Here is a 13,408-nt window from a genome sequence, read left to right as displayed (position 1 = left end):
GGGAGACGGGGAGTGTGAGAGAGAGGGAGGCAGGGAGTGAGAGAGGGAGACGGGGAGTGTGAGAGAGAGGGAGGCAGGGAGTGTGAGAGGGAGACAGGGAGTGAGAGAGGGAGACAGGGAGTGAGAGAGGGAGACAGGGAGTGTGAGAGAGAGGGAGGCAGGGAGTGTGAGAGAGGGAGACAGGGAGTGTGAGAGGGAGACAGGGAGTGAGAGAGGGAGGGAGGCAGGGAGTGTGAGAGGGGGACAGGGAGTGTGAGAGGGAGGCAGGGAGTGAGAGAGGGAGACAGGGAGTGTGAGAGGGAGGCAGGGAGTGTGAGAGGGAGGCAGGGAGTGTGAGAGGGAGGCAGGGAGTGTGAGAGGGAGACAGGGAGTGTGAGAGGGAGACAGGGAGTGTGAGAGGGAGGCAGGGAGTGTGAGAGAGAGGGAGGCAGGGAGTGTGAGAGGGAGGCAGGGAGTGTGAGAGGGAGGCAGGGAGTGTGAGAGGGAGGCAGGGAGTGTGAGAGGGGGACAGGGAGTGAGAGAGGGAGACAGGGAGTGTGAGAGGGAGGCAGGGAGTGTGAGAGGGAGACAGGGAGTGTGAGAGGGAGACAGGGAGTGTGAGAGGGAGGCAGGGAGTGGAGAGGGAGACAGGGAGTGTGAGAGGGAGGCAGGGAGGTGAGAGGGAGGCAGGGAGTGTGAGAGGGAGGCAGGGAGTGTGAGAGGGAGGCAGGGAGTGGAGAGGGAGGCAGGGAGTGTGAGAGGGGAGACAGGGAGTGTGAGAGGGAGGCAGGGAGTGTGAGAGGGAGGCAGGGAGTGAGAGAGGAGGCAGGGAGTGTGAGAGGGAGGCAGGGAGGTGAGAGGGAGGCAGGGAGTGTGAGAGAGAGACAGGGAGGTGAGAGGGAGACAGGGAGTGTGAGAGGGAGACAGGGAGTGTGAGAGGGAGACAGGGAGTGAGAGGGAGACAGGGAGTGTGAGAGAGAGGGAGGCAGGGAGTGTGAGAGGGAGACAGGGAGTGAGAGAGGGAGGCAGGGAGTGTGAGAGGGAGACAGGGAGTGTGAGAGGGAGACAGGGAGTGTGAGAGGGAGACAGGGAGTGTGAGAGGGAGGCAGGGAGTGTGAGAGGGAGACAGGGAGTGAGAGAGGGAGACAGGGAGTGTGAGAGGGAGGCAGGGAGTGTGAGAGGGAGACAGGGAGTGAGAGAGGGAGGCAGGGAGTGTGAGAGGGAGGCAGGGAGTGTGAGAGGGAGACAGGGAGTGAGAGAGGGAGGCAGGGAGTGTGAGAGGGAGGCAGGGAGTGTGAGAGGGAGACAGGGAGTGAGAGAGGGAGGCAGGGAGTGTGACAGGGAGACAGGGAGTGAGAGAGGGAGGCAGGGAGTGTGAGAGGGAGGCAGGGAGTGTGAGAGGGAGACAGGGAGTGTGAGAGGGAGACAGGGAGTGTGAGAGGGAGGCAGGGAGTGTGAGAGAGAGGGGGACAGGGAGTGTGAGAGGGAGGCAGGGAGTGTGAGAGGGAGGCAGGGAGTGTGAGAGGGAGGCAGGGAGTGTGAGAGGGAGGCAGGGAGTCTGAGAGGGGGACAGGGAGTGAGAGAGGGAGACAGGGAGTGTGAGAGGGAGACAGGGAGTGTGAGAGGGAGACAGGGAGTGTGAGAGGGAGGCAGGGAGTGTGAGAGGGAGGCAGGGAGTGTGAGAGGGAGGCAGGGAGTGTGAGAGGGAGACAGGGAGTGTGAGAGGGAGACAGGGAGTGTGAGAGGGAGACAGGGAGTGTGAGAGAGAGGGAGGCAGGGAGTGAGAGAGGGAGACAGGGAGTGTGAGAGGGAGACAGGGAGTGTGAGAGGGGGACAGGGAGTGTGAGAGGGAGGCAGGGAGTGTGAGAGGGAGACAGGGAGTGTGAGAGGGAGACAGGGAGTGTGAGAGGGAGACAGGGAGTGTGAGAGGGAGGCAGGGAGTGTGAGAGGGAGACAGGGAGTGTGAGAGGGAGACAGGGAGTGTGAGAGGGAGGCAGGGAGTGTGAGAGGGAGACAGGGAGTGTGAGAGAGAGGGAGGCAGGGAGTGAGAGAGGGAGACAGGGAGTGTGAGAGAGAGGGAGGCAGGGAGTGTGAGAGGGAGGCAGGGAGTGTGAGAGGGAGGCAGGGAGTGTGAGAGGGAGACAGGGAGTGTGAGAGGGAGGCAGGGAGTGTGAGAGGGAGGCAGGGAGTGTGAGAGGGGGACAGGGAGTGAGAGAGGGAGACAGGGAGTGTGAGAGGGAGACAGGGAGTGTGAGAGGGAGACAGGGAGTGTGAGAGGGAGACAGGGAGTGTGAGAGGGAGACAGGGAGGGAGAGTGAGAGGGAGGCAGGGAGTGTGAGAGGGAGACAGGGAGTGTGAGAGGGAGACAGGGAGTGAGAGAGGGAGACAGGGAGTGTGAGAGGGAGACAGGGAGTGTGAGAGGGAGGCAGGGAGTGTGAGAGGGAGACAGGGAGTGTGAGAGGGAGACAGGGAGTGTGTGTTCTACTGATAAACACAAACAACAGGTGCAAACAGCCTACAGCAGAAGAAAAACAGATAAACAGCAAATTGTGTAAACAGCTCACTGCCTTTTTGCACCACCGCATCTTGTTACTAAGCAACAATGGATAAACATCAACAGAACTTTCAGCACATTTCAGTTCCAAATGGATTCCAGAACACTTTTCAGAACCCTCATGAAATCCAGAACTCTGCCTTCTTAGTGCCAAGTTCTCTACACTCCAACCCTATGGTCTGTTGTCAGGACTGATATGAACCCAGGGTTGTATTCATTACTGTACACCGTAGCAAAACAATGTGCAACAAAAGTGTTTCTTATTGGACAAGTTCAGGTAGTCCTTTCCTGTTTCAGTCCATTGTTTTCCATTTGGTACCTAGTTAAAACGACCCAGGTCTGTGTATGGGAGACAGACTGACTGACTGACTGTGTGTGTTTGATGCCCAGTTGTAAAGGTTATTTATGTCCTTGGCATTCCTTCAGACATCCCTCTTCCACTCCTTGGCTTTGATGTTGGCTAACCAGGATCAGCTTGCAGGGGAGAGAGAGGGGCAGAGGCAGGGAGAGGTGTGGTTGGGGTAGAAGGTGTGTGTGTGTGTGTGTGTGTGTGTCTGTGTGTCTGTGTGTGTGTGTGTGTGTCTGTGGAGGGGGCAGGAAAGAAGTATTGCACATACATTTATCATAGTAAACATACAGAGGCATTCATTTAGCGCCATGACTCTCCCTGATATCTATAATGGCGCCGGAGGAGATGGCTGGCGTTTTACGGGCTCCTAACCAATTGTGCTATTGTGTGTGTTTTGTCGCGTTATTTGTAACTTATTTTGTATATAATGTTTCTGCCACAGTCTCTTATGACCGAAAAGAGCTTCTGGATATCAGGACAGCGATAACTCACCTCGTACTTTTCTTTAACGAGTTGGACGCAAAGGATTTACTTCAGACACCCGACAAGGCCCAAATCCCCGTCGTTCGCATGAAGAAGAGACAGAGATATCGGGGACATAGGTTGGGGTGCCTTGTAAGGATCCGACGGCGAGTGAGTAATCTGCCTCTACCATCAGTCCTATTAGCCAACGTACAATCATTGGATAATAAAATGGATGAGCTCCGATCAAGAATATCCTACCAGCGGAACATTAAAAACAGTAATATCTTATGTTTCACCGAGTCGTGGCTGAACGACGACATTGATAACATTCAGCTGGTGGGGTTTTCGGTGCATTGGCAGAATAGAACAGCTGCCTCCGGTAAGACAAGGGGTGGCTGTCTGTGTCTATTTGTAAATAACAGCTGGTGCATGAAATCTAATATTAAGGAAGTCTCTAGGTTTTGCTCACCTGAGGTAGAGTATCTCATGATAAGCTGTACACCACACTATTTACCAAGAGAGTTTTCATCTATATTTTTCTTAGCTTTTTACCACCACAAACCGATGATGGCACTAAGACTGCAGTCAACAAGCTGTATAAGGCCATTAGCAAACAAGAAAATGCTCATCCAGAGGCGGCGCTCCTATTGGCCGGGGACTTTAACGCAGGGAATCTTAAATCCGTTTTACCTCTTATCTACCAGCATGTTAAATGTGCAACCAGAGGGGAAAAAAACTCTAGACTACCTTTACTCCACACATAGACGCGTACAAAGCTCTCCCTCACCCTTTGGCAAATCTGACCATAATTCTATGCTCCTGATTCCTGCTTACAAGCAAAAACTAAAGCAGGAAGTACCAGTGACTCGCTCAATAAAGAAGTGGTCAGATGACGCAGATGCTAAGCTACAGGACTGTTTTGCTAGCACAGACTGGAATATGTTCCAGGATTCTTCCGATGGCATTGAGGAGTACACCACATCAGTCACTGGCTTCATCAATAAGTGCATCGATGACATCATCCCCACAGTGACCGTACGTACATACCCCAACCAGAAGCCATGGATTACAGGCAGCATCCGCACTGAGCTAAAGGGTAGAGCTGCCGCTTTCAAGGAGCGGGACTCTAACTGGGACGCTTATAAGAAATCCTCTATGCCCTCCGACGAACCATCAAACAGGCAAATCGTCAATACAGGACTAAGATTGAATCGTACTACACCGGCTCCGACGCTCGTTGGATGTGGCAGGGCTTGCAAACTATTAAGGACTACAAAGGGAAGCACAGCCGCGAGCTGCCCAGTGACACAAGCCTACCAGACGAGCTAAATTACTTCTATGCTCACTTCAAGGCAAGTAACACTTAAGCATGCATCAGCTGTTCTGGACGACTGTGTGATCACGCTCTCCGTAGCCGATGTGAGTAAAACTTTTAAACAGGTCAACATTCACAAGGCCGCAGAGCCAGACGGATAACCAGGATGTGTACTCCAAGCATGCGCTGACCAACTGGCAAGTGTCTTCTATGACATTTTCAACCTCTCCCTGATGGAGTCTGTAATACCAACATGTTCCAAGCAGACCACCATAGTCCCTGTGCCCAAGAACACTAAGGTAACCTGCCTAAATGACTACTGACCTGTATCACTCACGTCTGTAGCCATGAAGTGCTTTGAAAGGATGGTCATGGCTCACATCAACACCATTATCCCAGAAATCCTAGACCCACTCCAATTGCAACAGCCTATAGGGAGGAGGTCAGAGACCTGGCCGTGTGGTGCCAGGATAACAACCTCTGCCTCAACGTGATCAAGACAAAGGAGATGATTGTGGACTACAGGAAAAGGAGGACCGAGCACGACCCCATTCTCATCGACGGGGCTGTAGTGGACCAGGTTGAGAGCTTCAAGTTCCTTGGTGTCCACATCACCAACAAACTATCATGGTCCAAACACACCAAGACAGTCATGAAGAGGGCATGACAAAGCCTATTCCCCCTCAGGAGACTGAAAAGATTTGGCATGGGTCCTCAGATTCTCAAAAAGTTATAGAGCTGCACCATCGAGAGCATCCTGACTGGTTGCATCACCGCCTGGTATGGCAACTGCTCGGCCTCCGACCGCAAGGCACTACAGAGGGTAGTACGTACCGCCCAGTACATCATTGGGGCCAAGCTTCCTGCCATCCAGGACCTCTATACCAGGCGGTGTCAGAGGAAGGCCCTAAAAATTGCCAAAGATTCCAGCCACCCTAGTCATAGACTGTTCTCTCTGCTACCGCACGGCAAGCGGTACCGGAGCGCCAAGTCTAGGTCCAAAAGGCTTCTTAACAGCTTCTACCCTCAAGCCATAAGACTGCTGAACGGCTAATCAAATGGCTACCCGGACTATTTGCATTGGAACGTAACATATACACATGCGCTCCAGATCCCTCACTCGGCAGCATGTACCTGAGGCACACACACACCTTGTAAGGAAGTTCCCTCCCTTGCCTGCAGGTATCTAAAACACACTTACGCAAACACACACCTGTAGGGCATGTAACTGACTCAGGTTGGCGGATCTCGGCATGCCTGTCGGGCGTGGCACTGGTGTATACTCACGTTTCACACACACCCTGGATGTAGGAAACACCTCCAGAGAACACACACACCCAAGCCCACACCCAGCGGGACAGACAGTGTTTTCTGTAATACTGATCTACTGAGGCAGGCAGGCAGCTAAGAAGTGTAGCCTCTGGAAACACTATAGGGCAGCAGGTAGCCTAGAGGTTAGAGCATTGGGCCAGTAACCGAACGGTGGCTGGTGTGTGTGTGTGCGTGTGCGTGTGCGTCCGTGCACTTGTGAATGTCTGTGGAGGGGGCAGGAAATAAGTTTTGCACATATGTATCATAGTAAACATACAGAGACATGAATTTAGTGCCATGACTCTGAACTAACCTTTGAACTCTAACCCTACTGCTAAAACCTCCTGTCTACAGTATCTAGGATCTGAGAGATCAAAGAGTGCTGGACATAGAAACCTCACAGCTCTACACACTAGACCTCTGTCTGTAGAACATGGTGGAATAGATTCTCTGTCTCACACACACAACACACACACACAACCTCTCAGTCTCTTTGTCATAGGCTTTCACTCCCCCCTCTCATTCTTTCAGTAACACTTTCTCTCTCTCTCATTCTTTCAGTAACACTTTCTCTCTCTCTCATTCTTTCAGTAACACTTTCTCTCTCTCTCTCTCTCTCTCTCTCTCTCTCTCTCTCTCTCTCTCTCTCTCTCTCTCTCTCTCTCTCTCTCTCTCTCTCTCTCTCTCTCTCTCTCTCTCTCTCTCTCTCTCTCTCTCTCTCTCTCTCTCTCTCTCTCTCTCTCTCTCTCTCTCTCTCTCTCTCTCTCTCTCTCTCTCATTCTTTCAGTAACTCTCTCTCTCATTCTTTCAGTAACACGTTATCTCTCTCTCTCTCTCTCTCTCTCATTCTTTCAGTAACACTTTCTCTCTCTCATTCTTTCAGTAACACTTTCTTTCTCTCTCTCATTCTTTCAGAAACACGTTATCTCTCTCTCTCTCATTCTTTCAGTAACACTTTCTCTCTCTCTCATACATAGAGCAGTGCCAACTCTCTGCAGTTGTGACAGATCCCTCACTCGTCAGCATGTACCTGAGGCACACACACCTGTAGGGCATGTAACTGACTCAGGTTGGCGGATCTCGGCATGCCTGTCGGGCGTGGCACAGGTGTATGACTCACATTTCACACACACCCTGGATGTAGGAAACACCTCCAGAGAACACACACACCCAAGCACACACCCAGCGGGACTGACAGTGTTTTCTGTAATACTGATCTACTGAGGCAGGCAGGCAGCTAAGAAGTGTAGCCTCTGGAAACACTATAGGGCAGCAGGTAGCCTAGCGGTTAGAGCATTGGGCCAGTAACCGAAAGGTGGCTGGTGTGTGTGTGTGTGTGTGTGTGTGTGTGTGTGTGTGTGTGTGTGTGTGTGTGTGTGTGTGTGTGTGTGTGTGTGTGTGTGTGTGTGTGTGTGTGTGTGTGTGTGTGTGTGTGTGTGTGTGTGTGTGTGTGTGTGTGTGTGTGTGTGTGTGTGTGTGTGTGTGTATGTGTGTGTGGGTGTGTTCAGTCCAGTTCAGGTCAGAACTAAGAATGCCCCCAATTACAGAAAGTTACAGACCTGACTTCAACCCATAACATTCCAGGCCTAGTTAAACGGGGAGAATCTATTCTAAAGGCAAATCCATTACAATGACTCTTTGTCCATAACAGCAGGTCTAGAATCAGTATAGTCATTGATCACATTATGGTATAGAATGGGTCTGGGGACCAGTCAGCTGATCCTAAGTCAGTAGTTAACAGGAGAAAGCAAAGTGTTGAGCCTAGTCATTCCTGCTGTGCTAACTGTGAAGGAGCAGGGTTAAATTAGGCAAGAAATTAACATTACCACTATAAAGGTCAGGTGTGTCACTTTTATTTATCTCTCTCTCTCTCACACACACACATACACACACACACTGTGTATCTTATACTGGGCCAAAATAAGTGCTCTTTCAGGTCAATTTGACTGTCTGGAAAAAATATAAAGCCTCAGCTCGAAACAGGTTTTTGACAATAATGTACTGTGTGTGTATGGTTTTAACAGTGTCTCCCAACCCCCCGTCTCAGCCTCCAGTATCTATGCTGCAATAGTCTATGTGCCGGGGGGCTAGGGTCAGTCTGTTATATCTGGTGCTATTCTCTTGTCTTATCCGGTGTCCTGTGTGAATTTAAGTATGCTCCCTCTAATTCTCTCTCTCTCCCTCCCATCCCAGAGGACCTGAGCCCTAGGACCATGCCTCAGGACTTCCTGGCCTGATGACTCCTTGCTGTCCCCAGTCCACCTGGTCGTGCTGCTGCTCCAGTTTCCACTCTTCTGCCTGCGGCTATGGAACCCTGACCTGTTCCCTTGTCCCAGACCTGCTGTTTTCAACTCTCTCTCTCTCTCTCTACCGCACCTGCTATTTCAACCTCTAAATGCCCGGCTATGAAATGCCAACTGACATTTACTCCTGATGTACTGACCTGTTGCAACCTCTACGATTATTATTTGTTTGACCCTGCTGGTCATCTATGAACGTTTGAACATCTTGGAGAAAAATCTGGCCTTAATGGCCATGTCCTGTTATAATCTCCATCCGGCACAGAGCCTGGTTCCTCTCTAGGTTTCTGCCTTTCTAGGGAGTTTTTCCTAGCCACCGTGCTTCTACATTTAAGTCATTTAGCAGACACTCTTATCCAGAGCAACTTACAGTTAGTGAGTGCATACATTTTTTCATTATTAGTTTTTTCATACTGGCCCCCCGTGGGAATCGAACCCACAACCCTGGCATTGCAAGCACCATGCTCTACCAACTGAGCTACACGGGGCCCATTGCTTGCTGTTTGGGTTTTAGGCTGGGTTTCTGTATAAGCACTTTGTGACATCTGCTGATGACATCTGCTGATGTATTATAAATAAAATGTGATTGATTGATTGATTGATTTTAACATAACACCACTGTGACCCTGACTGATACAAATAACACAGTCCCTGCTGCTGCTGCTGCCACCCCCTTAGCCAACGTGGTCTCAGGGCAATTTGTATTATTCTGTATGTAAATCTGTGATTCTCATTTAGTATGATATATTACATTAAGTTACATTATGAAGGGAATAGCGGTCGTACAATATCATACAAATTATAGGATGTATAGTATCCTACATCTTACCCAGTCGTAAAATAGCATACGAATTGGATGATATAACTTATGATGTATCTTGGTGGATGTATAGTATTATACGTCTTTCACTGAGACCAGGTTGCTTGTTGCGCTGTAAAAACAAAGGAGAATTATGGGGAGAATTTACGTTGGCGGTTAGGGGAACTAACAACAAAGGTTAGGATAATTTACGTAACTGGTTAGCTAGGTGAATTGCTTTAAGTTTAAAATAAGGGTTATCTAAAATACTACAGCTGTCCCCAGCCATCCTCCTCGACCAACCTGTCTACTTTCATTTCTGTCTAAAGTAACTAGACCATTAGTAGGTACTGTATCATATGTCTTGGAGGTGCTCAGAAATACGTAAAGCATGTTTCGTATGGGTCTGAGTCCAGGCTGCCTTAGCCTACCTTATGTGACCAAATGACAATGGCAAGCTCTGTATCTACAGGTTCACTTTACTCTACTTTGAGGAGTGAAGACACAGCATATGGTGCACAGTATCCTGATCTGTGGCTAAGTGAAAACTCCCAAAGGGCCATTTTGATCCGGAGCTAGTAGAATTAAGCAATAAGGTCAGAGGGGGTGTGGTATATGGCCAATATACCACGGTTAAGTTCTTATGCAAGTCACAATGCAGAGTATATTGACCATATATCACTAACCCCAGAGGTGCCTTATTGCTATTATAAACTGGTTACAAACGTAATTAGAGCAGTTAAAATAAATGTTTTGTCATACCCATGGTATACGGTCTGGTATACCAGGGCTGTCAGACAATCAACATTCAGGGCTCGAACCACCCAGTTTATAAATCTCTATAGAGCAGAGGAGTATGTCGTTTTGGAATCAGGTTACTTTTTAGCCGTAAAGGTAGACTTCAAGAAATGACTTTGCCATGAGCAGCAGCACAGGAGATATTAAGATCAGTGGGCTCCCGAGTGGCGCAGTGGTCTAAGGCACTGCATCTCAGTGCCTGAGGCGTCACTACAGAATCCCTGGTTCGATTCCAGGCTGTATCACAACCGGCCGTGATTGGGAGGAGTCCGGTGTAGGCCGTCATTACTGTGCCACTAGAGATCCTGGTTCGAATCCAGGCTCTGTCGTAGCCGGCCGCGACCGGGAGACTCATGGGCTGCGCACAATTGGCCCAGCGTCGTCCAGGGTAGGGGAGGGGAGGGAATGGCCGGCAGGGATATAGCTCAGTTGATAGCGCATGGCGTTTGCAACGCCAGGGTTGTGGGTTCGATTCCCACGGGGGGCCAGTATAAAAATAAAAATATGTATTCACTAACTGTAAGTCGCTCGGGATAAGAGCGTCTGCTAAATGACTAAAATGTAAATGTCATTGTAAATAAGAATTTGTGCTTAACTGACTTGCCTAGTTAAATAAAGATGCAAGATTTCGCTGTCACACATAGTATCTGCACGGGTTCGGTTCACAGCGTGGTAGCCAGGGCATCATAACAGCAGACAAGTTGAGGCTCCCGCGTCAAAGCTCTTAATTTGCGAGGAAATTGACCCACTATTCTGTTTACTTTCTGCAGCATATCGCTGAGTCTACCTTTAAGTCATGAACTGCAATAAGATTGGAGGCGCTTTTGCAGGCACGAACCTGCAAAAGGCAGTGGAAATCCACCAATAATTAACATGCCAGTCTGAAACTTGAACGACATTTAGACAACTAAATTGGAGTGAACTCATTAAAATATTATAAAAGGTAAGAATGATGTTGAGACAAGAAATTTTAGCAAATAACCTGCGAGCCTGTGAAGTAGGCTACAGTAGCAGCAACCTGTTAAACGTTCGGCTAAACACCACAGCTGGAACGGAAAACAAAAGAAAACTAATTAAAATATCGTTTTTAAATGTATTTCAAAAGTATGTAGACTTACATTATCTTATCCACCGGATCTAACTGCCGGTGCATAGCGAGAGAGAAGCCAAAAAGGCTCCCGGGCTCTCCGTTCATTATCAGGACGTTTTCTGTGTCCAGGTTGAAAGCTGATATTTGCGTCCATTCCAGGAGAAAGAGAAGCGATAGAGATGAGAGGAATTGTATCCATCTATCCCCCATGGCAGCGAGGAGAACTTATTTCTGTGTGATTGAAAATGAACACCGTTATGTCTCCGGGTAACTCCACGGGTTTATCTGTGGTATAACTCACGCTCCAGTTAAGTGATGTTTGAAGGTAGCATGCTCGCTCACTCTGGGTTTTGGGTAGGATGTTGCCCACTTGAAGCTCGAGCCGCGCCCCTCCTACCTCCCCACTCTCCCTCTACCTCTCTGTCCCTCCTCTGTTCTCTTACCTCAGGTGTTGTCAGTGCTTAATTTTTCGCACACACTACTTTGACACTGACACGCTATGATCAATAACAATAGGCAGGACAAACCCGTTTTGGTGATTTCTGTTAAATCATCAAAATAAATAAATCACAGCACGTTGTTGGACTCATTCAGCAGTTTTGACCTGATTAATTACAATACCATTGGAAATTAATGTTGAAAGTTCAATTTATATTCTTAAAACTTGAAAATGAAACTTGAACGTTGAAAATTATGCTGTCGCTGCTTCCTGTTGACAAGATATATTGATAAATAGCCCAATGTCAAAACACAGTTTTAAAGTGTCCAAATCAATAACCAATATGCAGAAACAGTTTGTGAGGGGGGATATGGGCTGTTGAAACTACCACAACAACAAAAAACACATGGAAACTGGATATATTTGTACATCACTGGTTAGAGGACAACCTACAGAACAGTCAGCTACATTTTGGAATGTTGCATTTTAATACGGGGGTCACTCATATCGATTATCACGTTGACATCAATTGCGCAAGAGTGGATGAGGTTGCACATCTTGTTAAAACTAAACTAACACAGCTCAATAACCACACGATATCTGGGAATAATGTGTAGAGGACACTTTGTATAAGACAGCTAGCTAAATTATGAAGTCTTGCGTTTTGATTCAAGTGGGTCGCCAAAGAGGTAAGCGTAAGGTAACACTTTTGTTAATCACTTCCATTTATAGAACAGAGGGAAAACGTTTGGGGTGTAGCGCTGTTTAAACTAACACTATTCAAAGGAAACTTGGATTAACCTATACATGGTTAGATGGGAATTTGTAGACGGCTTCTATCTATATTTTGGAATTACATATGTTGATTTCTGGAGGCTGCCATCACGGAAAAGGGAATCAACCACTTTTTCTGTTAGTTAATGTGGTATCTAAAAATATGTTGCTAATTATGCTGTGAGCACAAGGAGTCCGCTTACACTGTACTTTGATTATAAAGATGTATTATATCAAAGGATTTCAGCGTAAATTTACAGACATCTGCAGACATCTGGAGAACAACGGACCCGATCTAATATGTTGTTACTCCCTGTCCTTTGTTTTAACCGTGGTATTTATATCCTATGCCCTATGTAACATAATATGGGTGTTTTCCCATAAACCAATCCCAGGAGGCCACCTAACAGACTTCCTCTAACACACCATTTGCAAACATCAACAAAGTCATAAACTGTTTAAACACTACATTAACTTCAACGATTAAACGACCCGTCATAGGATATCAATAGTGACAACGGTTGGCTGCTATTTAAGTGATAGTTTGACTTTCAGATCCATGTATTGGTGTGTGGCCAGCAACTTTCATACAGAGACCGCCACGAATTAACCGCACCATTTGAGAAAGAAATGATAGCTGAGTTCAAAGTCCTGCGACCCCCAGCACATTAATTAGATATGGCAAAATAATTCATTATCTTAATTTAGGATGATAGAAAATGAAGAAAACTCACACATTTTTTCAATAATCACATATACACTGAGTGGACAAAACATTAAGAACACCTGCTCTTTCCATGACATAGACAGACCAGGTGAATCCAGGTGAAAGCTATATGATCCCTTATTGATGTCACTTGTTAAATCCACTTCAATCAGTGTAGATGAAGGGAAGGAGACAGGTTAAATAATTATTTTTAAGCCTTGAGACAATTGAGACATGGATTGTGTATGTGTGCCATTCAGAGGGTGAATGGGCAAGACAAAATATTTAAGTGCCTTTGAACAGGGTATGGTAGTAGGTGCCAGGCGCACCGGTTTGTGTCAAGAACTGCAACGCTGCTGGGTATTTCATGCTCAACAGTCCCCATGTGTATTAAGAATGGTCCACCACCCAAAAGGCATCCAGACAACTTGACAAAACTGTGGGAAGCATTGGAGTCAACATGGGCCAGCATCCCCCTGGAAAGCTTTCAACACCTTGTAGAGTACATGCCCCGACGAGGGGGGTGCAA

General features: G+C 48.0%; 1 protein-coding gene across 1 annotated transcript in view; it reads right to left on the bottom strand.

Annotated features, from left to right (window-relative positions):
• The window catches only part of LOC121535524 (integrin alpha-6), a 41,221-nt gene extending 29,935 nt beyond the window's left edge, over positions 1-11,286 (bottom strand). The window contains exon 1 of the mRNA XM_041842667.2: positions 10,989-11,286. Coding sequence (XP_041698601.1) covers positions 10,989-11,170 — 182 coding nt within the window. The 5' untranslated portion in view covers positions 11,171-11,286. The remainder of the gene's footprint in view (positions 1-10,988) is intronic.
• Positions 11,287-13,408: the final 2,122 nt, after the last annotated feature.

The sequence above is a fragment of the Coregonus clupeaformis genome, chromosome 21 (genome assembly GCF_020615455.1).
Source record: "Coregonus clupeaformis isolate EN_2021a chromosome 21, ASM2061545v1, whole genome shotgun sequence".
Taxonomy (NCBI): Eukaryota; Metazoa; Chordata; class Actinopteri; order Salmoniformes; family Salmonidae; genus Coregonus; species Coregonus clupeaformis.
This window is presented reverse-complemented; position numbering and strand designations above follow the sequence as displayed.